Below are 26,737 nucleotides of genomic sequence, written 5' to 3'. Positions count from 1 at the left end.
GCTCAGATCTGCTCCATGTTTATGTCACATACATACAGTACACAGAAACAAACATGTCAGATGGCAGCATACACAATCGAATTCCACACACTTTTGCGTCACCATATGCATGTGGATTTACTCCCAAAAACACTCATCTAAACACAGAATAAAAACTGATGACACAACGCCACTTTTGCGTCTTCTATTCAGACCGTCATCATATAAACGTAGCCTTAGTCTATCTACATCCCCAAATCTCAAAATGCTCGGTTCCACTTTGTGATGTCATGTGGTAGTTTTCAAGTTAACAGCTCCTTTTACCTTTTGTTCAGTAGGGATTCCCAATTCTAGGGCTGAAATGATCCAAATGATTCTAGTGAAGTTTAAAAACACTTTGGAGCACTGTCTGTGTTACGACATGACATCACAAGGTGCAACAGCCTAAAGATGCAGAGTTTGTGTGTTAAACATGTGTAAATGAAACAAAACAACAACTCCAGGTCTGTTTGTGATGAGGAAACCATATTATAACATAGATCAGAAAACAGAGTCATATGGACCCTTTAAGTAGTCAACAAATAACCTAGTAACAGTCAAAAAACTCAACTAAGATCATTCAGAATATTTGTTTTACTTTTTCACATTTTAAAACTTTAATTTTCCCATACAAGACACTTTGCATAACTCATTTGTTCATGTTCTGTAGTTATATTTCACCTTCACAAAGAGCGGTGAGACGTTTTAGGGATGGAAAATGATGACAATACGAATCATCAGGTGGTGGCAAAACATGGGCTCGCAAATGTTCCACAATGTAAGATAAACTGAGAAGTAGGAATGCAGCGATACTGGAATTGAATATCGGTGCTGATACTGAAAAATGAGCTAGATCGGGTATTGGTTCCATGATATCGGTTAAACAGATATCCTAATTGAGCCTTTAACTGGTCGTAATAAAATCTATTTAATTTATTTAGAGGCTGATAGTTAAAGGTGCCCTGTGTAACTTTCTGTTGGAGAGTCTGACAATATGGAGTTAAACTTGTCTATTGCCATGAAAACAAGCCCACAATACCTCCAGGCCAAGTTACAGGTCAGCTCTGTGGAGAGGTGAGCTCATTCAATGAAGGAATGGATTTTTTTCATAGTATTTTTGAGCAAAAAAACAACTGTAACTGAATAAATGCAACATAGATAAATTAAATTCTATACTGAGACACATTTCAGGCAAAGCAATAATATCTCCACGGAAACAAATTTGTGGTTGGACCCCTACCAGAAAAGTGAAGCAGTGCTAGGGGTGTGCAAAAATATTTAAATATCGATATATTGATATCGACGTTTAATGTGATGATACAATATCGATATTGCAGGCTGCTGAGTATTTTTTGGTGTATTTGACAAAATTATTTAGTTACAGTGCTACACTTTTGTTGCTGGCTTAGTGGAAGGGAACTCATTTTTTTCAACACATTTGACATTTTCACAGTTAAAATGGGTGTTTTTCACATTCACTTTGCACAGGAAGTGGTTTAACAGAGACTTTTAGTATCACAGCCACGATTTAGCCTTTATTTCTTACTGAACCATATAGACTTGATTTGAAACATATTGTATTAAATTATATCAAATCAAAAGCGCAGTGTATCGAGATATGTATCATATCGTGGCCTGTGCATCGAGGTATGTATCGTATCGTGGCCTATGTATCGAGGTATGTATCATATCGTGGCCTGTGCATCGAGGTATGTATCGTATCGTGGCCTATGTATCGAGGTATGTATCGTATCGTGGCCTGTGTATCAAGATATGTATAGTATCGTGGCCTATGTATCGAGGTATGTATCATATCGTGGCCTGTGCATCGAGGTATGTATCGTATTGTGGCCTATGTATCGAGGTATGTATCATATCATGGCCTATGTATCGAGGTATGTATCGTATCGTGGCCTATGTATCGAGATATGTATCGTATCGTGGCCTATGTATCGAGGTATGTATCATATCGTGGCCTATGTATCGAGGTATGTATCATATCGTGGCCTATGTATCAAGGTATGTATCGTATCGTGGCCTGTGTATCAAGATATGTATCGTATCGTGGCCTATGTATCGAGATATGTATCGTATCGTGGCCTATGTATCGAGATATGTATCGTATCGTGGCCTATGTATCGAGATATGTATCGTATCGTGGCCTATGTATCGAGGTATGTATTGTATCGGCAACTTCTTAATGATACCGAGCCCTTAGCAGTGCACCTTTAAAGCTAAAGTATTGAAATCAGTATTGGAACTGAAAAAGCTGGACGCCTTAAATAGAACCACAACCACCCACATGAGCCTGTCGACCATCTTCTAAACAGAATCCAGTATATCAATAACTTTAAAATTACGATGTCATTCAAAAGCAACACCTCCTCGCAACTATACTCCAGCCCTCGCACGTAAAGGTGATCTCACTCCTTCAAATCGTCTTACAACACAATACACGATGATGTCACTGTGAGCAGCAACTATCCATGCATTCTAAACAGACACAACTACTTGTAGCACGAATGTGGTTGCCCGCTTCCTTATCAAGTATGTCTAGAGTTTGAAAAAGCTTATCACTAATCACCAGTTTGCATTTTCTGCCTGTACAGCAGCTATCCTCCTGTTGACACCAAGGAACTGAAAAGACTGTTTGATTCATTGAAAGTTTAATAATGGAACAGTCTATAAAACATTTAAAGAGCCCCATTTTCTGATCGATTTTCTAATGTTGTTTTCTCATCACGAACAGATCTGGACTTGTGTTTTGTTTCATTCACACGTTCAACACACAAACCCTGCAGATTTAGGCTGAGTTCTTCTCTCAAATAGAAAACACTTTGTGATGTCATGGGGTAAAACAGAAGGTGCACTGTGTTTTTAAAACTCCGTACACCTGACCTTCACGAGAATCATTTGGATGATTTCAGCTCTGGAATTGCCGATCTCCACTGAACAAAAGGTAAAAGGTAACTGCTGGCTTAAAAACTACTGCTTAATGACATCACAAGGTGCAACAGAGCATTTTGAGCTTTTGAGATGTAGACAGACTGATAATAAAGGCTTACTCAAACATGTGTGAATGAAACAAAACACAACTCCAAGTCTGTTTTTGAGGAGGTAACAAATTCTAACATGGCTTATAGCTCACAAGAATACACTTTGCGTAATATAAGACTTTTAATAATGGAACAGACTTCAAAACATTTAAACCATTGCTCAAACTGTTTGATACTGACTCTTGTGCAACATCGTGATCCATTGATCCGGAGAGACCCACATGCCGTCTGCCCGCTGCCCGCGTTTGGAGCTACAACACTGGGTGAACTTACCTAGCTTTCCTCGGGACTCCTCCAGCTTTTGGATCTGGTTCTCCAAGAAGAACATGGCCACTGCGAACGCCAGTAGCGCCAGCAGCTGCAACTTCGGCGGCATCATGACTCGGAGCAACCCCATCAAATCATCCACGCTAGAAAGGGGATTGGTCACTCCATGCTGCTCTAGACACACGACGCTGCTTACAAAGAAGTGTCAATGCATGGCCCTGTCCAAGCGCGCACACTCCGCTCTGTCTGTACGTCTCCTCCAGGTGCGTAAAATCCACTCGCTACCTTAAAATTCTCATGCTCGTAGTGTTTTATGTCCTTATTCCCAACAAAACGAGCCTGTTGGATGGCCCGGCTTCTCGTAACGTTATTCGCCCGTATTTTCATGCACAGCCGCGGTCCTGTCCCATCCAGTGTGCTTGCCACTGCACTACGCACTGACTGCTGCTGTCCAAATACAAGCGCTCAGGTCATTGGATGTAGCGGGAGTCCACCACAGCGCAAAGCCTCGCCATTCGCCCCCAATCACAGCCTCAGCAAACGGGATTGGACCTTTTTTACCGACACCGGACCATACTTGGACAGCAGAGGGCGCGCTCGAGTGAAAGCGGTGGAGCGTCGTTATTAGTTATTAATAAATATAATGTTTTCCCTTCCTCACACTTATTTGCTACAAAGGTGCAGTAGTGTAGTTATTACACATAGAAGCAAATAAAATGTCCCATATTTTTCTAATTATTACTGAAAAGCGACACACATATTATCTCATGAATATGCAAAGTTCATATTTTTGCACCCTGCTTTATCACCGTTTGTTTGTCATGATTATCAAGTGGGCCTGCCTCATTTAGATATAATACAAATTAGTCTATTTATTTTTTCCCATTGTCTTTTTTTTTTTTTTTTTTTTTTTTTTTTTTTTTTTGAATTGTTAAATATATTGCAATATTTTCTACTGGTATGCAAATTATTATTCAAAATACAAATTATTATTCAAAATACAAACGTGTTTTGAATGCTGTAACTGTAAGTCTAACAATAATTGAGGTATCATTAAAGGCTTTATTATCTAATTGCTATTAATAGAATATTTCACGATTGAATTTTTCAGTAAAATAATGAGAAAATGAGACGACTGCTTTTGTCTTATTTGAATACAGGTTGAAACTAAATCACACTGTAACATTTTCAGAACTGGGAGAATTAATCAGTGTTTATAGAATAAATGAAAGTGATTTTATTTCAGGCGCTCGTTGGGCAGCGCTTTGGCTCCAATAAAGAGGTCCTGGGAGCACTTGGTTGCTAGCAGCCGCCTTCAAAATGTCGGGAGAGGTTTATCTCCTGTGGCTCCTGTCCCTTTTACAAACGGTGAGTTTTAATAGATACATTTATTAGTAGTTTCATTAGTGGACACTTTGAATAAGTCCTGGAGATTATAGCTAAAGGGTTAGTTGTTAGCTGTTAGCCGCGGTGAGCCACATCCGTGTGTGCGGCGTTTACACTGACGTGGCTCATCCTCTGTGTCTGCAGCAACTCTCATTGTTTCATTATACTGTAATATGCAAAATCCGACTGATTTTTACTTGCTCTTCGCCTTTTCTTTGCCCATGGTTATTCTTCACTGTTTCTGGGATGTGAATTAAACACAGGCAATGATTTTCAATGAAATCCTAATGTTATGTTAGGCCTAATGTTTATATGATATATCTGTAGGCCTGTTCTCATGTGTCAGCACATCCTGGACTGGAGCAGTGGATTTCATTTCATATTAAGTGACAACTAAGAAAATATTTTGCATCTGGAGTTCCACCAGATTTAGATCAGGTCTATAACAGGATTATTCAGTATTATTAATAAGGTTTAACTCATAGACTGTATATGTATAAGTTAACATTGCCACAGAATAGTTCCAAATAAGGACTTAACCAACAAGAAGACACATTTGGATGAAGTTGACTTTTGAATTAAGAAATCACTGAGATGCATAGGAGCCAGAGCTTGTACCTCCTGAGGCAGTCCACATATCACAGCTTGAGAATCACTGGGTTTGGCCTGTACAACGTTATGTGCAAAGTTACTTAAGTGACAACAGTGCCCTTGAAAGAAGTATGAATGAATGAATGAATGGGTGGTACCAGTTGTCCATGCTTTAAAGGACGAAAGACAGGAGATTATACTTGCATTGTCCTGAGATTGACCTAAGAACAACTAACAACTAACTTGATGGGTGAGCGTTTCCTGTTTGTTTTATATTGCCTCTTGGCCACGTCGTCATTGTAAATGAGAAGGTCTTCTCAACTGACTTACCTGGTAAAATACTGAATAAATAAATAAAATAAAATAAACGACTACATAGACCATAAGAGTATTGTCTTTTTTTAAAGTCACACAGAAGCCTTCTATACACATTTCTGGTAGTGTACTGGGGAACTTACTAGATATGAAATGCAGGGAAAACAGTTCTGTGCTTTGTTCACACATTACCCTGTTCTGGTAAAATACACGTAAATTCGCGGGTCTGGATGCATGTGTGAACAGGACAATATAACATCAGGTCTTCCTATAGAGTTTGGGGGGGATGTAAAAAAAATACCATGGAAATATACCATGTTTGTGGTAGTTGCGCAAAACTCAAATAGTGATTATTGCTGGCTTTCTGATGCCACCACTCCATATATTTTGTTTACATCTGGCTTTTCCACACGTGCACCATGGCTGGTAGGCAAAAAGTCAGTGGGGCCGCTTGTTTGTGTTGACAGTTGTGTTGCGTATTTCTGTCATGAGATAACTCCTCTTATTTTAAAGTAGGGTTTGCATTTAATTGTTTTGACATGACTTCATCATCTTGCTCTATAAGTCGCTGAATGTTGAGGATCAAAAATGTTAAGTTGAAAAGTTAAAACTCATCTAACTGTTGAAGATGTCGATGTTGTAGTGTTGTATGACGATTGTTGATGTTGTACGGTGATAACTGTTGACGATGTTGATGTTGACTTGTTGATACGGACACTTTTTTTCTTACCAAAATGGCTGATGAGACGTCATTGTGTTTTCTCATATTCTATGGGACTATAATATTTAATATAGGTGGAGGTAGATAAAACTAATACTGTTAAAATGCTGATTATTGTGATAATATAGTGAGTTCTTGGGTCTAGTCACAAATCGAAAAATGATCAGGTTCAACATTTTTTCATTTACCTTTACCACCAATTAGCCAAAACAACATTTAAAAAGTAAAGCGCAGTGGAATAGCATGATAAACTGCTGGGTCACAACTAAATTTACATCTATCATTCTGTAGTGTCTGCAAAGTTTTGAATGAATGCTAAACCTAGTATTTATTATCTTAAAATCTCTACTGGTTTCTATGAGGACTTTACAATCCCAAGCTCTATTGTGTTAGCTTTGTCATCCAATATTGTGTTATCACCTCTCACCCTTGGCTCTAACTTGTTCCGTTTGTGTCTGTGTCTGTGTCTGTGCCCCTGCTGTGCTCTGTCAGCTGTCAGCGTATGGGGCCGAGCTGTCCTCTGAAGCCTGCCGAGAGATGGGCTTCTCCAGTAACCTGCTGTGTAGTGGCTGTGATCTGCTGGGAGAGTTCAGCCTCAACGCTCTGCAGCCTGACTGTCGGAGGTGCTGCCAGCAGGAGGCGCAACTGGAGGGGCGCAAGGTGAGGGGCAGGTGGGAGGGTCACATCCGGTGGTCAGTCTGTCTGTTTAGTGCTTATTCTGCCCCGCCAAGTAACTTGTCTAATCCAATCCACTTGCTTTATATAGCTCATTCTGTTAACATGATATTTTCCGAGAGCTGTACATCAGAGATACACCAACAATGTACATTTTTACACATCAGCTATCAGCCTTAAATCTCAAGCAGAAACCGATATTTTGGTTGGGTCAACCAGCTACTTTAATGATATATGTAAAATTTTATTTGAACACTTCTATGCTATGAAGGAGTTACTGCACAAAATGTGACTGCTCTGCTGTCTTACCCCGTTTATAGTAAAACACATTTGTGGATGAGTTTGTAGTACATTTAAATTACACAATATTGGAGAAAATGATCTAACTTGCCCAAAATTATCAACTCTAAAAATATCAGCAGAGCTTATTGGCCATCAGCTTAAGTCTGGGTTTAGTCTTTGTTTGCTTGTCTGCTCTGGATTTCAAAACGATCTGTATCAGCCATGAAAAACCCATATTGGTTGATTAGAAGCAAAAGTGAAAAAACTAAATATATATTTTTTAAAATAGCTTTGAATTTCCATTTCCTCTTGATTTGGAGCTGTGGAGATATGGACAGACTAATAATGCAGGATTACTCGATAAAACGCAGCACGACTCTTGGTTTTGGCTTAAACCTCACAAGAATCAATTTTGCACAATCTGCAAAGGACCTTTTAGTTAGGCATTTGTCCACCTCTATACCTGTGTCTGAAAGGGCATCTGAATTAACTGCCAGGTCAACAGCCATATACTGAAGACGTCTGGGCAGAATCCCTTTTACTGCACTGTCGTCTCCAGCCATATGTCCACCAGCCGTCCTGCCACCCACACCCCATTTTGTTTTGTCTGATCCTTTAAAATGTCCTCTAAACCCCCCCACACCAGCCCCACTACCACCACCTCCACCTGCTCACTGCATTTCTCCCATTATTATACTCTAGTTATTACTGTGCATTGAAAACACCTACTGCGCTTTTGGTGGATTAAACTGACTCATGAAAGGATGACAAAAAGAGAAAAAAACAATGTAATTTGTCCTTTGTTAAGCCTGCAGCGCGTAGGTATCTTAGCAACAGCACCTCAGCGCCGCGTAGTACAGTCGCGCCTCATTACAGCCGCTGATGGTAATTCTAGACAGGGAAAAGCTCTAGGGACCGGAGACCAGGTTTCCAGGTAAAATGTCAGAAGCCAGGACCTGACGGTGGTAAAGCCAAGTGTGTAGCAGTTCATTTTAATATATATACTTTTTCTTACATTTTTATTTGAACGTTTAACCCATTACAATCTACGCATATTATATTCAGCCCATAAAGTAAAACATATTTAGTCTGTAGAGCTTCACAATCAAATCAAACACTAAATAAGTCAATGACCAGGTTTAGGCAGAAGCTAAAGCTCAAAGCAGAGACTCTGTACTCTTAGTACTGCTAATGTAGTAAAATTGATTGAAAGATTATTTACTGATCGTAGTTGGCCCAGAAAGTCTTATAATGTTTAAACTTTTTATTCATGCAAAATTTGAGGGATAAATAACAGCTACATAACATATTTGAATCAGTTTAGTCTTATTTTATTTTAATTTTAAAGGTGCACTGTGTAAACGTTATGTCTGGGCATCCATCACCTGCTTATTTCTATGAATGTGTCATTGTTCTGCCTAGAATGTTCCACAGTGTGACATTAAACAGCTCTACTTTACATTTATTGTATCACAGGTGGTTTTATAGCTCAAAAATACTTAGAAAAACAGGTATTCTGACTGTGAGCGGGGTCGCCTCTCCACAGATCTAAGCTCTAACTTTGTCTGGTTTGGCCTCCGTGATGATAGAAAGGTTTAATACCATACTGTGAAACATTCCAGACAAAGCAATAAAATCTCCATGAAGAAAAGCATTTGATGGACCCTCCACCAGAAAAGTGACGCAATGCACCTTTAAGGAAATAAATGCTCTTACCCGTCTCTCTATCTGGAATCGACAGATACTTGTCCATTGGTATGGAAACTGTAAAAAGCAGGATTGGTGCATTCTTACACCTAACCCTGTAGTTTAGATTTCCACAACCATGTTCTGAAACGACTGAGGTTTGTTTATTATTATAACTATTCATATTTTCTCAAATTACATGTCTCTTGGATGTCTTTGATGCTCTGTGTTACTTTTCTGGTGGAGGAGCCGTTACCAGCGGACCTGTGGCCAGCCGCACGCACAAGTCTACGGCCAACCACACGAACTCTGCTATTTTGTTTAGTTCGCAAACTCCTGAGAATCCATCTGGCTCTGCTCCCGCTGTTTCGATCACCCGGGGCACCAGTGGTTCAGACCAATCGGAGCAGGGCTGAGGTTTGGGCTAAAGCCAGAACTGAAGCGCCCAAACGAACTAAAACAAACACGCCAAGACTAACTGAAGTTTTTCTACCTTTTTTACCAGAAATAGGCTATTTTTGTTTCTGAAAACTGTGCAACGGGAAGCGGTTTGAACATTCGTGAACTGAAAAGATGTGCTTTTCTCTGCAACTGGGTTTCACTGAAGTTAAGTTTGATCTGGCTCAATTCAGAGTGCTTCACATCAAGACAGGAAACGCATACAATGTTCAAACTACAAACTTAATATATTTCATTTGGTGATATACACACTTTAAATGGAAAGCGCCATTTGTTCATGCTCCAATGATGAAACAGCCCTGCAGAATTCAAATACAATAGAAGCAATATAAATCTGATAAAACCAAGCTCTAGGTTGGTTTTCGCTTACTGTGTAAAATCTGTATCCACCCCCAGTATCTATAAAAATCTGCTGACAAAATGGAACCAGCTAAACAAAAGAGATCCCGCTCTTTGTCTGGCTGTCAAAATGATTCATGTACCTTTTTCAGACACATTTTTATTGGCTGTTTTTAAAAATAAGAGAAATGTCTCCATTAAACTTAATTTAAAAGCTGCTATGAAAAAAATTTAATTACGTGGACTTGTAAATAGGAAAGAAATCACTTAAAGAGGTGGTATTATGCTAAACATTTTGGAGCTTTCTTTCATGTCATAATGTCGTTCCCTTATCAGAAACATGCCTGAAGTGGCTTTGTGTCACCCATGCATGTTTAAATAATTATAGTGATCTTTCCCAGGCCCTGTTTGAACCCTCCTTACAGTTAACAGTATGATTCTCAGCCCACAAGTCTACTTCGCTCATGCTTCCGTAATTTTTTCATAAATATACAAAATAATACACAACAACTTCGTAGACCTGTGATAGCACTCTGAAGGGGGAGCCAAGGGAGTAGAGACTCAAAGTACCGGAAACAAAACTGAAATTTATTAAACATGGTGATACTCTGATTGCATTTTCAAAACAATATTTATTTATCGAAATCTGTAATGTATTAATAATTAATACCCAATAGAAGTGTAATACCCTCTTTAAATCCTATCCGCTCAGTCACGGTGCTTTCTAGAGTTATTCAAATGCCATTCAAATAAACCTCCTCACAAGCTAAGTTGTTTACCGTGACACAGCGAGGAGCCTTTTACTGCTGTGACTTCAATTCCCACTAACCTAATCCGCTCTGGTGCTCCAGGTTTTATTACAGCAGCGCAGTGGGACTGTCCATTTATCAAAGTTAGCCTCACGTTGGCTCGTATATACACTGATCTGAAGGGGTTTTGTGTTTGTTCGCCACAGCTCTATCCAGGAGCCATCCTCGAGGTCTGTGGATGAAAATTGGGCAGGTTCCCACAAGTCCAAGGTGAGAATTTATTGCGTTATTTGTTTGTTTATTGTATTGTTTCAGTCAGTGCTGTTTATGAGCTGCTCTAAATGATTCCAACTGCCTCTTATGATTCCATTTTACATTAAAAGATAATTGACTTAAAAGAACTGTGTAAGATTCTGATCTCATAGATTTCATATACATGGCCCAGCTGTGTCCCCAGACAGAAGCAGACATGTTCAGATCTGACTGATAACATCTGTAATGCTGATTTATTCTTAATGACAAAAACACTGGACATGATGGTCCAATGTTTTTGTTTGTTATGATTTGGTTTTGCTTCCCAAGACCAGTGTTGGTCAGATTATGTTACAATTGATAATTCCTTCTAAAATTAATCTAATTACTATTCTGATTACTTCACTTTACAATAATTAGATTAGTAATTTGATTACTAATTACTGTAAGTTACTTTGAAATATTGAAACGACTGATGAAAAGCATTCATTAACTTCAGGTAGAGATGATGTGCACAGTCCTCCTTAAACCAGTGTTTGTGATGTTTTGGTTCACAGCGTCAGACTGTAGAAGAGGAGATCTTCGCTCCTGTTTATCTTTTCACTCTTTTACCACAGTTCTAATGGAGAACATACATTTTTTCAGGGAAAAAGTAACATTTCCAGCCCAAGTAACTGTAATCTAATTACTCAGTTTTCACTGAAAGTACTAAAAAAGTAATCTAATAACAGTAACCCCCTGCGTTGTAATGAGTTACTGCCCAACACTGCTTGAGACCATTATCCACTCGGCTCACATGAGTCTCATTTGGGTTGCCAGTTTGTGTTAACCCTAAAGTGACTCTCTCTGATCTGAATGGTCTTTACTTAAACCCCAGAACCTGCAGCCAGTTCTGAATCAGTGCTAGTGCAGCCTCTGCAGCTCAGTGAGGGAATTCTGCAACTTCTGAGCCTCACATGTCCATAAACTGAGAATGAGGAAAAACTTGTATGTGTCCTCTATCTGCAGATTCAGGCACTGGCAACACAAGTTCAGTTCTGATTGTAGTACTTTGTTTTAAGTCAGGCAGAACACAAGCTGCATATGGCTACACAAACTTGGTAAATTAATCTTAGGTCTTTTCAGCTGACATCAATTACGCATTAGGGTTGAATAATGCAGTACTTTCTGATGTTATTAAACAAATCGCTCTTTTCTAACTTTGTTTTGTTCACACAGTTTAAAGTGAGTTCTTTGTTGTTTTCCCAGTGCATCCGATATCAGCCCAGGCTTGTCCATCTTTAAACAGTCCTCTGAAGTGGTCTTGTCCTGTCCGTCAGACCCTCACTTAGCATTCATGTCATGTTTCTGTAACAGAGACGTCTCTTCACTTTAACCTCTCCACCATTTGTGCCTCAGCTGTGGTCTGTCCCTCTGCTTTTCTGTTCTCAGAGGCCCTGCAGTTGTCACTATGAGCTGACTCAGGACTCAAATAGCTCTGTGTAAAAGGGGAAGAGGGGGGGGGTTATGTCATGAGAATGTTGTTTTAACTGAGTTTGTATGTTTTTCAGCATTTGTGAGGAGCGACAAGCCCAAGATGTTCAAAGGTCTTCAGATCAAGGTGAGAACAGAAATGATTCACAAGATCTTTAAAGGGCAATAAAACAGTAATAACAGTTTTGCCCCAGTAATTAAAATATTGTAAAAACAGTTCTTAGGGTCAAAATAAGACCAGTGTAAACTGTCCTGAATCAGGAAGTGTGCTGTTAGCATGCTAGTTATTGTTAACATTACAGTGACAGCAAACCCACAAGCCTAGACAAGACATGTTTATTTCAAGAGCACAATTCATACACAGCGTTATTCAAAGTGCTTTACAGAATAAAGCCATTAGAATCACAACACAAACAGATCAGAACATAAATAATCATCATAAAATGAACATTAAAAAGAAGAGTGGAGAGTTTAGGGCTACGTCCTCAATGCTCCCACATGGTAATTTTGTATAAATAAATAAAAGCATGGTACAAAATATTACACTACAACTTTACAAACCATTAACAAGATACATGCTGATTGTAATGTGATAACGCTCTGAAGGGTGAGGAACTTAGCACAGAGAGCAAAACATATTACATATGTTAATGCATTGTTTTACCAAATATAGCATTTTCAAAACATTAAACGGTAACATGGTGATGTAAATAAGTTGTGTTGGGCTGTTAATACCCGTAGAAGTGGAACAGTCTCAAAATCACATCTGAGCTACTCAAACAGATTATGTTCTTGAGTTTATTTTTATTCCTTTAGTACAAATAACAATGCAATAATTCAGAGTCAAATCTGCCAAAGCTGCTACTTGAAACTGTGTGAACAACTTGGGAAATTTGCATCTATGAACTCGTCTCCCTCCAGCATTTTTAAAACTGGAAAAACTGCAAATCAGGCAGCCATTACATAACCTGAAATGCCTCCCCTAACCCATCATTAATCATGTTTCAGGACGCTTATTTGTTTTTCTCATTTAGTAACATTTTGTGTTGTCACGAAAAAAATGTTTTCAAGGAATAGACTTGATACTCAATACCTATTCCGATTCTATGAAGAGAATAAAAAACACAATAAAAATAAGAATAAGAATAAAAAAACACACAAATCAGTCAATCAATCAATGTGATTTTCAGCATGATGAATGCTGACTGATGATGATGTGTGGTCTTTTATCTGTGTCATCCCTCCAGTAGCTTCTATAGTCCATGGGCGTATCATTCTATATCTAAACTAACTAACTAAACTATTCAGAAAGGTTTCATTCACGTTCTCTGAATGTAACTTCTGAATTTTTTACTATCGATACCTGCTCAAATGAGTATTTAGTTTCAATACTAGTTTTAGTATCGAATTGTATCTGATTTTTGATACTTTTTTCAAGTCTAATAGAATGTGGTGATGCAACACGGCAATTACAATTGCTGGGTTTAAGTTTTTACTATTTAATTTACTGTTATAATATGACCTTTGATTATAATTTGTATTTGTGTTACTATTATTGTTTTTGTTCTCTTTTTTTCTATTTTTGCTGAGATTTCCAGTGTAAATGTTTGTTATATTAAATTGAAAAATATAATACAAAAACAATAATACATTAAAAAAGAGAAATATGCAGACTTTATGTGTAATCTTAAATGCAGTTATCATTATATTTAAGTAAAATTGTAGTGTAACTTGTCAGAAAAGGAAGAAAGAAAAAAAAAACATAATTGTTAATATACTTTTCAGATCATATACAACATTGAATGAGTTTTAGACTTGGACTTGGACTTAGACAAACTGTACTGATCCACAAGGGAAATGATTTGGACACAGTAGCTCACACATCACAATATAATATAATAAAATAGAACAAAATGATAATGGTAATAATACATGGCAAAAATGTCAAGAGACTTCTGTCAATAAGGCATAATAATATAAAAGTAGACTAAAATAAAATATAACAATATACAATATAACCGTCTTGTATCTGCAGTACGTCCGTGGCTCTGACCCGGTCCTCAAACTCCTGGACGACTCTGGGAACATCGCCGAGGAGCTCAGTATCCTCAAGTGGAACACGGACAGCGTGGAGGAGTTTCTTAGTGAAAAACTGGACCGAATATAGACCCCGCCATCTTAACCCATGGACTTAAACTTCAGACATAATCACGATATCAAAAACAAATACAAAGACTCTTCGACTTTGACTCCGTACCAATTGAATTTTTAGCCTGAAATTTTGATAATTCTTCACGACTGTTTAGGATTTAAAGAATTCTACTAAGCCTTGTAAGATTCAGACTGTTTTTGTATGGTTAATGCTGGAATGTGTGGTTTGGAGGGACACTCTGCTGCGATTGGCCATTCAAAGTGCTGAAGTTTAGGAGCAAAGTCATTTTTTTTAAAGAAAGGTGCATTATGTAACGTTTTGGTTTGGAGTCCATCGCCCGCTTGTTTCTATAAATATGTTATTGCTCTGCCCGGAGTGTTCCACAGTGTGACATTAAACAGCTCACTCTTACATTTAGTAAAGTACAGATGATTTTATAGCACAAATACATAGGAAAACAGGCATGACTGTGAGCGGGGTCGCCTCTCCGCAGATCTGACCTGTAACTTGCTCTGGTTTGGTTTCCATGAAGATAGAAAGGTTTGAATGTCATGAAGAAAAGCATTTGACAGACTCTCCACCAGAAAAGTTACACAGTACACTTTAAATTATGAAACAGATCATGTTACTGTAATGTTTTGGGTTATTTGATACATAAACAGAAGTCACTTTAAAATACTAAATTGTCACCACCTTAACTTACACCAGTGACAATTCTAATGCTTAACTTCATGATTTTTTTATTGCACAGCTAGTTCTGGCAATGTTTAATCACTGTTTTATATCACTACGCTGTGAGCATCACCATAGCAACGTGTAAACAAATGAATTACTATAAGGAGGGACCATCTTCGTCTAAAACAGAAATAACTAATAATGCCTTTAACATCCACAAACTGCTAAAAGTTTGCCAGATTTAAAACTATTTTCACATCATAAAATAAATATATATAACATTTTAGACCTGTTTTAACACTTTACCATGGCAACCAGAGCTACTGATCATGTCCGTCCCTCCAGACCTGACTATCAAGCACTAACTGTTTTGTAAGCATTGATTTTGAGATTATTTTTTTCTCTCTTGTCTTTTTGGATCTTTCCCCTGTCCTGTACGTCTGATATTCTTGTATAATTATTTTTTATATGGCTCGGCATTGTGGGATTTGTAGTCAGACTGGAGAGGCGGCGTTCCTCTGTAGGAGCAGTCCTGTGGGGGCCTGCCGTAGTGAAGAGGTCGCAGTAAACCAGGGCGCTGGCATGTGACGTCTGATGTTGGAGGCCCCGCGCAGAGACTGTGATCTGTAAAGGAACGCTGTCTGTTTGGTTTGTAAAGGGATGAAATATGCAACAATAAAAACCAACAAATGTAATCTTGTTTTTGTCTTTTTAATTAGAAAAAGAAGGGAGAGAAGAGGTTTTCATGTTGTAAAGTTATGGTTCTAGTGACATCTAGTGGAGAGGAAGTGGAAGTTTAAATTCATTCAGTTAAAAAGCCCATATTGCGCTATTTTCTCATATATAATATGATATTATAATGTCGTTTCCTCATCAAAAACATTTTTAGAGTTTTGTTACCTCCGCCAAGGAGGTTATGTTTTTGCCGGCGTTTGTCTGTTTGTTTGTTTGTTTGTTTGTTTGTTTGTTTGTTTGTCTGTTAGCAACATAACTCAAAAAGTTATGGACCGATTTTGATAAAATTTTCAGGTAAGAACTGATTTCATTTTGGGGGTGATCCGGAAGAAATCCTGGATTCTGGATCACTTTGAAATTTTAGTTAACATTGCGATCCGGATCTGATCCAGAAGACTGATTTTATCGCAATTTATATAAAAAATGGGGGTAGTCCTTGGCGGAGGTCTGCGCTCTCTGAGTGCTTTTCTAGTTTTTCTCTAATTTACACATGTTTAACACACGACACCCTGCATATTTAGCCTTTCTATCAAAAGGAAAACACATGTCATGAATCTGTACATCTGTAGAATCTGTAGTCTATTAAAAGTTTCATGTACCTTTTGTTCAGTTTAGATTGGCAATTCCAGACATGAAATGGTCCAAATGATTGTAGTGTGTGTGTGGAGTTTAAACAACACAGTGGAGCAATTCCTGTATAACCACATGACATCACAAGGTGGCCTAAATGTGCAGGTTTGTGTGTTAAACATGTGTAAATGAAATAAAACACAATTCCAGATTATGTTTTTGATGAGGAAACAACATTACTATAACATAGCAGAAAGACTTTAAAATGCAGTGTTTTTCATTTCACTCAATGGGAAAAAGATTGCAGGCAAGTAACACGTTTTGTGAAAAATTCTTTTAATCCAACATTTATAGAGATAAGTCGTAATAACAGTTTAGTAGAAATGGAAGTCACAAATGGTCAGATAAAAGTGTCTCATAGAAAAGAAGGCAATTATTAGTCCCACAAAGGGGAGACTGCAGATCGATACATGTACACAACACTCATTTAATGTCATGATACACAGGCCTGGCACACAATGACGCAACAGTATGTAATAAAGACAACATGAGAAAATTAGAATTATTGATACTTTGCAGTGGCATCGCTCTGGGGGTGTTCTATGTGTATGTGTATTGACAGAATGTTCACCATGGAGACACAATGCACATATTGGTAAACATTGCCAAATAAGTCTGAAACCCAAGTGACTTACCCAGTCTGGCGCCACCTAGTGCCTCTGCTCAATTTCATTTAAAAAAATTAAAGGTCAAAATTAAAAACTGGGACTAAGTCATGGGCCAAACTAATTTATTAGAAAAATTTCAACAACATCTGCATGTTTTCTCTTCTTTCAAGATATGTAATGTTAAACCTTTTCTTATTAAAATAAATGTTGAATCCAGAACAAGCAGAATATAAAATAATAACAAAATTTTAAATAAATAATGTAAATATAGTCGATCTGTAGCAGGCGGGCAGCTCTAATACAACTTTGATATGATATCGCGGGCCAAATTTAATTATATTGTGGGCCAAATTTGGCTCCTGGGCCTGAGTTTGACATGTCTGCACTAGACGGTTCGCAAAAATCCAGGCACCAGCCAGACTTGATTCTGTTTTGGCAACAATTCCCGAGATCGAGGATTTAAACAAAACAGAAGAACAAAGAGAATGGTGAATTTTATCAAGGGGAAAGACGTTATTGTCCTTCTTCCATTGGGATTTGGGAAAAACTTAATATACCAGTTAGTCTCATTAGCGGTGCATTACATACCAAATAACAGCGATTAGTTAAATTAAAAAAGTACCCACCTTCTGTCGAGCGAATGAATCCTAATGCTGTGAGATCAGACGGTTTTTACAAAATGAACCTGGCTGATGAATCAGGTTACTTGTGACAATAAATGTGCTGAAAGGAACTCTCCTGTTGAAGTTCCAGCTAAGTCAATTCTCTGGTCAGATTTTGTTAAACTAAAACTAACCTGAGTAACATATCTTCAGACAGAGCAGTGCCTACAGTTAGCATCATACCTCAAGAGAATGTTGATGATATCAGCTACAAAGTATCAATACTATGAATTAGTTAATCACTTAATGGGACATTTCTGAATACAGTATAAAATTTAAGCTCACACATTATACAAACACATTTATCAAGGCAAAAGCATAAAAAAAAAGATGTCAAATTACACAAAGTTTTTGGAGCCCTCTAGTGGGTGGTCCTCTCCTTTGGCGTGAGACTGAGGTTTGTACACCACCCCTGGATACCTGCAGCAGACACGATCCAGTCAACAATCTCTTCACATGTAAATGGCGTCTATTTTTATGTCATCTTTTGTATTATTTATGCTCGGACATATTTCGAGTGTCTCACCTTGGTTTCTCATCTTTCATCATCCCCCTGAAGGCCAAAGACTTGAGAACTCCTCCGATCAGCAGGACCCCTCCCCCGATCCACGCCACGAAGAGGGCGGGGCCAAACGTGTAACTGCAGCAGACACAGGTACACAAGGTACACAAGTTACACTACTATGATGTACTGTAAGGCTTCTGTTGCCATGGTAAATACAGCAGCTATCTTGTGATTAAAGCAAGAGCAAAATTTTGATTGAAAAGAATGTAAAAGGGGTGAGAAAATGCATTGATTTAAGTTTTTAAATGGAAATATTTGAATATATTTGTGGTCGTAATAGTGCAAGGAATCGTGTCTCTGTCAGGACAGTTTTTATAAGAATTTTATCAGGAAAAAAAGCTTATTTTCACCATAAAACACTGCACTATTAAGGTTTTGCATCTACATCACAAAACTACGTGACCTGGTGTTTATGTGGCCATATTGGAGTCAAACTATCCATCTGGACCAACGTGTAGTATTTGTGTGTGATAACAGTTGAATTGAATAACAAGTTTTGAGCTGTGTTGCTGTTGGATGTTCTGTCATCAATCAATCTGCTAAAGAAGGAGGCCAAAGTATCTTTCTCTCAGATCCCGGCTGTTAAAGATCACAGACAGACGTGGAGACGACATAAAAAAAGAGTCGTCTGTGCAGTCAACATTTAATTTCTGGTGAGGGACCATCTCCACACAAATGAAGAACTAAAACTATCTTTTTCTTGTAGATATGAAGAATGATAATCTACTTTCACCAGTTTATGTCCCATCATTATGTACGTACACCTCATCACCAGTGAAACACAAAGCAAAACGTTCACTTATTTCCTATGAAAGAAGATCCAACATGAAAAAACAGATGCTGGAGGTTGGACACAGAGCGAGCGTTGATTAAACTAACAAAGCGCTCTGTCGGAATTAGATCAGGATCTATTCCACAACCCAGGAGGACGACTTTAGCTTTACACCTTTCTAATGACGCTGATCTAACAAGCAGGAGATTTCGGAAAGTTTTATGTCGTTTGTGCTGTTTAAAGTCGCCATGATTATATTGTAATAAAGTGAATAATCCCAATCTTGACCTTCAGTATCATCGCCAAAACATTAAATCCCGTCACCGCCACGACACACGCAAATCCTCAATACTGTACACAGATTTAAACTGAACTAATTGTGTGTCAGTATATCATATGAACACAACCACTGATAATTATTCTGTTTACTTCATGCCTGTTACTATAAAAGAATAATTTATTACCTAAAGAAAGTGTTGGGAAGGTTACTTTTAAAATGTATCCCCCTACAGATAACAGATTACATACCCCAAAATGTAGTTTGTAACATAATTCATTAAATTATTTCAAATGAGTAAGGTAATCTGAATACTTTGGATTACGTGATATTGTCATGCTTTTTAAAACTACATGAATGTAGCGACCACATCCTGAAAATTCTTGTTTGTTCTCTTCAAATTGTCTGTTGAGCCCAAGTCTCCATGAAGAAGCATTTGTTTACTGTAGAGAAGCAAAGCCTAAGAAATCTTAACATGAGATGTTTTATGTGTTAAAAGAAAAGAAAATGTCCAGTCTTTCCTTAAGCATATTAAAAAATATTTTTGATAGAGAAATGTTTTTTATATGAGATCACTACTGCTTTAAATTATGTCCACCTACTATTAGTGTCATTGTTTAGACCTGGTTTAGTCCTGGTTTAGTCCTGTTTAGTCCTGGTGTTCGTCCTAGTTATAGTCCTGGTTTAGCCCAAAATGTGAAAACAGAAAAATACCGCCATGTAATCAATTTATTTCAACAAAGTAACTGTAATCCAATTACCACTCACTGAAACAGTAACTGTAACTAATACAGTTACTCATAATTTGTACTCTGATTACATAACTTTGGTACATGTAATCTGTTACTCCCAACACTGCCTAAAGATGTCGTTTGGTAGAACATGGGCATTAAATAAAGTACAAAAAAACAAAACAATTATGAAAGTATTAAAGGGAAAACCAGAATGAAAAAGTTCAGCTCCGTATAGATTTCTATGAATGCTTGAGAAGAATTCCACAGTCACAACATATTTACTGCAACTGGACATTCTTTACTATAGGTTACCATGGCAACAATATCTGTAGTTCCTCATTATAGCCTCTGTATAAAGACATATACAGTGATTATAGCTCATTATTACATGACATTTAAACTCTAGATGAGCTTGTATGGATTATACAGTTTCAGACATTTTAAAATAATGAATAAATCTTACGTTGGTACCCCGGCCGCCATGCCCATCCCTCCTCCAAATCCTTCCTGTCCAAAGTTGTTGTAGTTGTTGTTGTAGTTGTTGTTGTAGTTGGTGGTGACTGAACTTTGGAAACTGGACACGATCTGGTTTGCGTAGACAGACGCTCCAGCAATGCCACAGATACCTGAGGAATGAACATGGAATTTTAAAATAATTCTATTGTAGGAGTGTTATAGATAATATTGAGTATAATTTTGTTCAGTTATGTTTTACAGGCAGCAAAATGGAATTACACACAAAAATATATATCTTTGAATCTGAGATAAAAGTTGAGGAGAAATTGCGATTGTGAATTAAAAAAACAAACAAAACAGAAATTCTTGAGAAACTATATAACAAATTAAAAATAAGCAATGAAACAAACACATTTTCATTTGGTATATTTAAAGCTGTACTGTGTAACTTTCTAATAAAGGATACTGCATCTGCTTGTCTGTTATTTATTGGTCTGGAATGTTTCTCAGTATGGCATTTACCATCTCCATGGAGACTGCAGGTGATGCTACTAGGCCAAGTTACAGACCCCTCTCACAGTAACAAGTGTTTTAAGAGTGTTCTAAGCATCAAAAACTTGTGTAACTGAATGAATCCAAAATAGATCAATTTAATGTCGTACTGCGGAACATTCCAGGGTAAAATGTGTTACCTCAGTAAGCACAGTCTGCACTTAACTCAAGATCTCAACTAGTTACTCTCTGGTCTAAAGGCGCCCACTTACCAGCTGAACCACTCATACTGAAAATCACTCAAATTAGATGATATATATTAAAGGTGCACTGTGTAACTTTTTCATCTGCTTGTTTCTATGGAGATGTCATTGCTCTGCCTGGAATGTTCCACAGTGTGACATTAAACAGCACTGCTTTACTTTTTTTTTTAAATTACAGGTTTTACTGCTCAAAAATACCTAATAAAAAAACAAAAAAACAGGTATTCTGACTGTGAGCGGGGTCGCCTCTCCACAGATGTGACCTGTAACTTAGTCTGGACTGGTTGGGTCTCCATGAAGATGAAAAGGTTTAATGCCACACCGTGAAACATTCTAGACAAAGCAAAAACATCTCAATCGATAAAAGCATTTGACGGACCTTCCACCAGACCAGAAAAGTTGCACATTTAAGATCTTTTTTATTTATTTTATTTTATTTTTGTGTTACCAGCGATGATGAACATGATGCCGGCTGTGAGGCTCATCTTGGCCTTAGAGCTGTCCTCCATCTTGTTCATGGTGAGACACTGCAGAGAGATGACGGACAGCACCGTTCCTATCGTGCTCAACACCACCCCGACGATCATCAGGGCACGCACCGCCTGGAACGAGTCTGCAGGGGGCGCAACACACAGATCACTCCATTATACAGTCTATATACAGTCTTCGTTTTCCTTGATTCCTCTCCTCGATCCTACATCTTTCAGCTCTCAATCAAATATGTCTGCAGGAGGCTTCAGGAGCAGACATCGGAGAAAAGAATCAAACTTTATCGGTTTCAGTGAGGAGTTTCGATCCTCTCTCCTCGCCGTGTCTCCTCTGTGGGCGGGACTTCCTCACCCATTTCCTTCAGAATCGAGGAGAGGAATCAAGGCGAAGGAAGCGAGGAAAGAGAAATGAGACGCGGCCTGTGGGTCAGAGTAGCCAAAGTTGTATTGAAGTCGTTTCTAATGTAGTAGAAATGTATCTTTCGAGGAAAATGAGTCATAATCCTTTATCGTTTTAGTCTGAGCTGATAAAAAAAGGCCTGATAATATGTATAAATAGTAAATGTAAGTACAAACAAGCTTAACTATTGATACTTTGCCGTAACATCACGCTGAAGGTGTTCTGTCTGCATGCCTATGACGGAATGTTCAGCAGTTACCATGGTGATAATGCATACTAACAAACACAAAACTCAAGAACTAATACAAACTGGAATTACACAACACATTTTCAGGAGCCTGTGACTGATACGAGCGTTCATGGTCCTGTTTAGGAGTTTGATTTTCAACAAAAAGATGAGAGTGACTGCCGTATTTTTTCGGACCATAAGTTGCACTTTTTTTCATGGTTTGGGTGTTTTCTGCGACTTATACTCTGGTGCGACTTATATATTAACATTTTCACACTGACAGCGGTGAGAGGTTCTAGTCTTGTCTGTCAGTATCTGCTGCTCCTATTAATCCTGTACCACTGTCACTTCACTCTACTGCACATGTCTCCTACAGAAAGAGCCTCTGTCCTGCTGCAACTAGTGAAATATTCAGCTGAAAACGGTAATTGAGCAGCAGAAAGAAAGTTTGGAGTGAGAAACTTGTGAGGGACTGGTGGAAAGTGAGGATGAAGAACAGGATGAATCGACACACTCTGGACTTCAGTGACACCAAAACCCTCCCGTCGGAATTCAGAAAGACCGAAATAATTCTAACTGGAACTGATACTGAGTTTGAAGACAGCTACACAGAAGAGGAAGCGGCGCTCTGTTTACCTCCGGAGGTCGTGGAGTTGTTCAGAAGTGACACCGAGGATGAAGAATCGAATGGATTTAGTGATTTGGAGTGAGATGGAGAGTTTGGTAAACTTGTTCTGTTCTGTTGTTTATGTTATGATTTATCTGAAGAACTGTTCATATGTGTGTCTGTTGTTCTCTCTTCTATTGTTACTATTAGTATTACTTACTATTACTGTTACTATTACTTACTATTGTTACTGTTACTATTGTTATTAGAACTTGACTTTCAACAGGAAATGTCCCCCAAAAACTGCGACTTATAGTCCGGTGTGACTTATATATGTTTTTTTCTTCTTCATTACACATTTTTTGGCTGGTGCAACTTATACTCCTAGAAAATAAATACAGATGGCAGCTTTGAGTATAAATGGGAAAAAAATATTCCAGATTTTGTTTTATTCACAGCGTAAACATGTCAAAGTAAAAATGTCTTTGTGTCCCATTCACTTGTGAAGAGCAGGCAAATGTTACTATCGAAAAGTGCTCTTACTACTTTCAAATTGACAATTCATGACAAAAAGCAAATTAATATCACTTTTAGAACCTATTTTTCAACTAAAGGTGACATTTGGAGGACTTTTTTCAATCAAAGACATAACATTTTGTTCTAAAATGTTCTTTGCAGTGACAGTGGTTCTCATTTGTTAACATTCGGAGTTCAATAGTGGAAGGCAACACCAGGTCAGACTTGGCTGCACCTCTTCGTTGCATAGGTGGATAGATTATGGGTGAGTTTTACTGTTTGTTCTTGTTTGATAAGTGAGCTGAAGTGCATTATGGGTAATAAAGGTAAACACACCACAGTCAGACGAGAATTACAGTAGAAATGAGTGAACCAAGCCTTAGTCTGTGTTTGATTTATGTATGGAATATATAATGTACAATGACTAAGAGAAGGAAATGACATCATATTTACAGTTTTATTTTCAATCATCTTGCTGAGGTAGTTTTTTTTTTTTACCTAGTTACAGAAATAATATTACAAACTCGCATATATTTGTTGAAACGCAATATTTTTATTTTGTAAATAAATGTCCCCAAATTCTAAAACGAATTTCATCTGTATATTTTGACAACAATGAAATGCAAAAGTTTTCTGACAATTTTGTTTTAACTTGTATATTTGTCATCAACTTTTCTCTCAAGTTTTAGATTTTCTTCTTATTTGTTCGTTTCGGTAGGAACTTCAAGCCAAAATGTTCCTGTTCCTGTGCTTCTCGTTTGTACTTCTTGTTGATGAAGCGGGTGTACGTGCGAAAAATTTCATGTACGTAAAGTTCAACGTTAAGTTTGTGTTTTAATAAAAGGCGGCGTAACTTGAAAACATGAGTAAATCATCTGAGCTCAGAAAAATGAGAAGTGAAAAAGTTTGTGGAAGGTTGTGGAATTTTGTGGAATTTCGTGGAAGTTTGCAAAAGTTTGTGGAAGTTTGTGGCAGTTTGTGGAATTTCGTGGAAGTTTGCAAAAGTTTATGGGAGTTTGTGGAAGTTTGCAAAAGTTTGGAGAAGTTTGGGGAAGTTAGGATTTTGTCTCTGTGTTCACTTCTAGTAAGAATTCCATGTAAAGTAAAGTTTTCTAAATGAAACCTCAGATATTTACCAAGCCAAAATAGATGGCAAGTTACTTTATTTATCAGATAAAAAGATTCAATTTAACTAAACCAAGTCTAAACCAGGTTTAAACCAGGACTAATCTTGGACTTAAGAGAGTGTGTCCGCAAAGGGTGACTGGGTGACGGCTGCGTGACGTCTACCTCCATGGGGCGTGAAGCTCTGCGCCAGTCCTTTCGCCTGCCCGACAATCTACGTGGGCACCCCTCCGAGCTGATCCTGAACGTGAGTCCTGGTTCAGTTCTGGTTTAGTCCTGTTTTAGTCTTAGTTCAGTCCTGGTTTAGTCCTCCTGATTCAGTTATGGTTTAGTCGTGATTCAGTTCGGTGGTGTGTGCGGTGCAAAAGTCCGGCATCTCAGTCAGTGTTTCTTCTACTCGGTAAATAAAGCCTGTGAAGTAATGATGTAGTTTTGACAGTAAAGTCGCATCTGTGAATTTGTCTTTGTAATGAAGAAAGTGTAACCGTTTCATTTCATTTTGTGATTGTAATTCTTGAAGTTATAACTTTTCAATTCGTATTCTGATGGATGTTTCAGTTAGAATTCTTTTCATTTGTGTGTGATTAGACTATTGACTAACAGGTCAGTAGACGGGGTGGACAAAGGGGTCTGTTGTCCCGGGCCCCAGGGTTTGAATAATAATAATAATACATCAGACTTATACAGCGCTTTTTGTACACTCAAAGAAGCTCTACAAACAAAATTGGACCCTCTTTCTATTAATTTAGCTTAGCTATGGATCACGTGAGGATTCTTGCTTCAGGCCCCAAAATTTCTGTTGACGGGTCTGCTGACTAGACCCAAGAACTCACTGTATTACCAAAAAAAATCTGCATTTTAACAATATTAAATCTATCTGCTCTCATCTGTTTTACATAGAATTGGCCTATAGAATAACAACACAGCAATCCCTCCATCATCTCCTCCTCCTCCTCGTCCTCCTCACCTGAGAAGCCCAGGAGCCCGTAGAGAGGCCTGCACTCGGTCATGCCCGCCGTGGTGGTCTCGCAGTCCTGCCACAGCCCCCTGTACGTGTAGACGGAGGTCAGGAGGTCTCCCTGTCGATCCTTCACGCTCCATCTGTTCATCGCCGTGGCCGCGATCAGGAGAGCGGACCCCACCAGGCCCAGCGCGAAGCCGCCGTTCTGCAGAATCGAGGGGGCCATGGAGAGGACGGGCGCAGAGGACGAAAAGAGAAGGAGTGTGGAGTAGATGTGAGTGATGGAGCGGCTGGGTGGTGACCTGGTTTAACTGTAGAGAAGGTGTGGCAGAGGTGATAGGGGAGAGTGGTACTGGCTTAAAGGGGCAGGGCAGGTAGTGACCGATTCAAAAGTGTAAAAAGACTTGTGACAAATTTCTTTTCAACTCTATTACGCATGTGTTCTTTCAAATTCAGTATCAGTTATCCTGATACTAGTAAGTTTCTCATCCGGTCTCACATTTTGACATTTTGTTGACATTTTTCCACTTGTCACATCACATTTACCAGCTTAGTTTTTTGCACTAAATATGTAATAACTTGAGAATTTTAAAGTGCATATATCACGCTGTTTTCCGATCTGTTCTAATGTCATTTCCTCATCACAAACAGGCCTGGAGTTGTGTTTTGTTTTATACACATACAAATGTTTAACACACAAACCCTGCAGATTTAGGCTGAGTTCTTTTCTCAAACGGAAAACACTCTGTTCCACCTTGTGATGTCATGCGGTAATACAGGAAGTGCTTTACTGTGTTTTCAAACTTCACACACGTTCACTAGAATCATTTGGATAATTTCAGCTCTGGAATCGCCAAACTCTACTGAACAAAAGGTCAAAGGAGCAGTTCAATTAAAAACGACCACTGCATGACATCACAAGGTGGAATAGAGCATTTTGAATTTGGGAGATGTAGACAGGCAGTGATGTAGTCGCTGTATTGGACAGTTGTGGTGAAGAGGGAGCTGAGCCGAAAGGCAAAGTTCTCGATTTACCGGTCAGTTTTCGTTCCTTCTCTCACGTATGTTCATGAGCTCTGGGTAATGACCAAACGGACGAGATCGCGGATACAAGCGGAGAA

General features: G+C 38.3%; 3 protein-coding genes across 3 annotated transcripts in view; 1 reads left to right on the top strand and 2 right to left on the bottom strand.

Annotated features, from left to right (window-relative positions):
• hs2st1a (heparan sulfate 2-O-sulfotransferase 1a) overlaps positions 1–3,882 on the bottom strand; it is a 124,350-nt gene extending 120,468 nt beyond the window's left edge. Inside the window, exon 1 of the mRNA XM_020917246.2 lies at positions 3,348–3,882. Coding sequence (XP_020772905.1) covers positions 3,348–3,471 — 124 coding nt within the window. The 5' untranslated portion in view covers positions 3,472–3,882. The remainder of the gene's footprint in view (positions 1–3,347) is intronic.
• Positions 3,883–4,601: 719 nt separating this feature from the next.
• selenof (selenoprotein F) lies at positions 4,602–15,791 on the top strand. Its single transcript, XM_020917221.2, has 5 exons — positions 4,602–4,709; positions 6,847–7,014; positions 10,751–10,814; positions 12,347–12,396; positions 14,305–15,791. Exons 1-5 carry the CDS (start codon positions 4,662–4,664, stop codon positions 14,434–14,436), a joined length of 462 nt encoding a protein of 153 aa, XP_020772880.1. The 5' UTR covers positions 4,602–4,661; the 3' UTR covers positions 14,437–15,791.
• A 2,462-nt stretch (positions 15,792–18,253) lies between these two features.
• cldn18 (claudin 18) lies at positions 18,254–25,879 on the bottom strand. The gene is made up of 4 exons (XM_055151744.1): positions 25,623–25,879; positions 21,739–21,903; positions 20,543–20,705; positions 18,254–18,371 (listed from the first exon to the last, which is right to left on the bottom strand). The coding sequence occupies exons 1-4, from the start codon at positions 25,840–25,842 to the stop codon at positions 18,254–18,256; spliced, it is 666 nt and encodes a 221-aa protein (XP_055007719.1). The 5' UTR covers positions 25,843–25,879.
• Positions 25,880–26,737: the final 858 nt, after the last annotated feature.

This window comes from Boleophthalmus pectinirostris, unplaced genomic scaffold (assembly GCF_026225935.1).
Source record: "Boleophthalmus pectinirostris isolate CB_2022bp ecotype Guang Dong unplaced genomic scaffold, ASM2622593v1 HiC_scaffold_16, whole genome shotgun sequence".
Taxonomy (NCBI): domain Eukaryota; kingdom Metazoa; phylum Chordata; class Actinopteri; order Gobiiformes; family Gobiidae; genus Boleophthalmus; species Boleophthalmus pectinirostris.
Note: the sequence above shows the minus strand (reverse complement) of the source record. Positions and strands in the feature narration are given on the sequence as shown.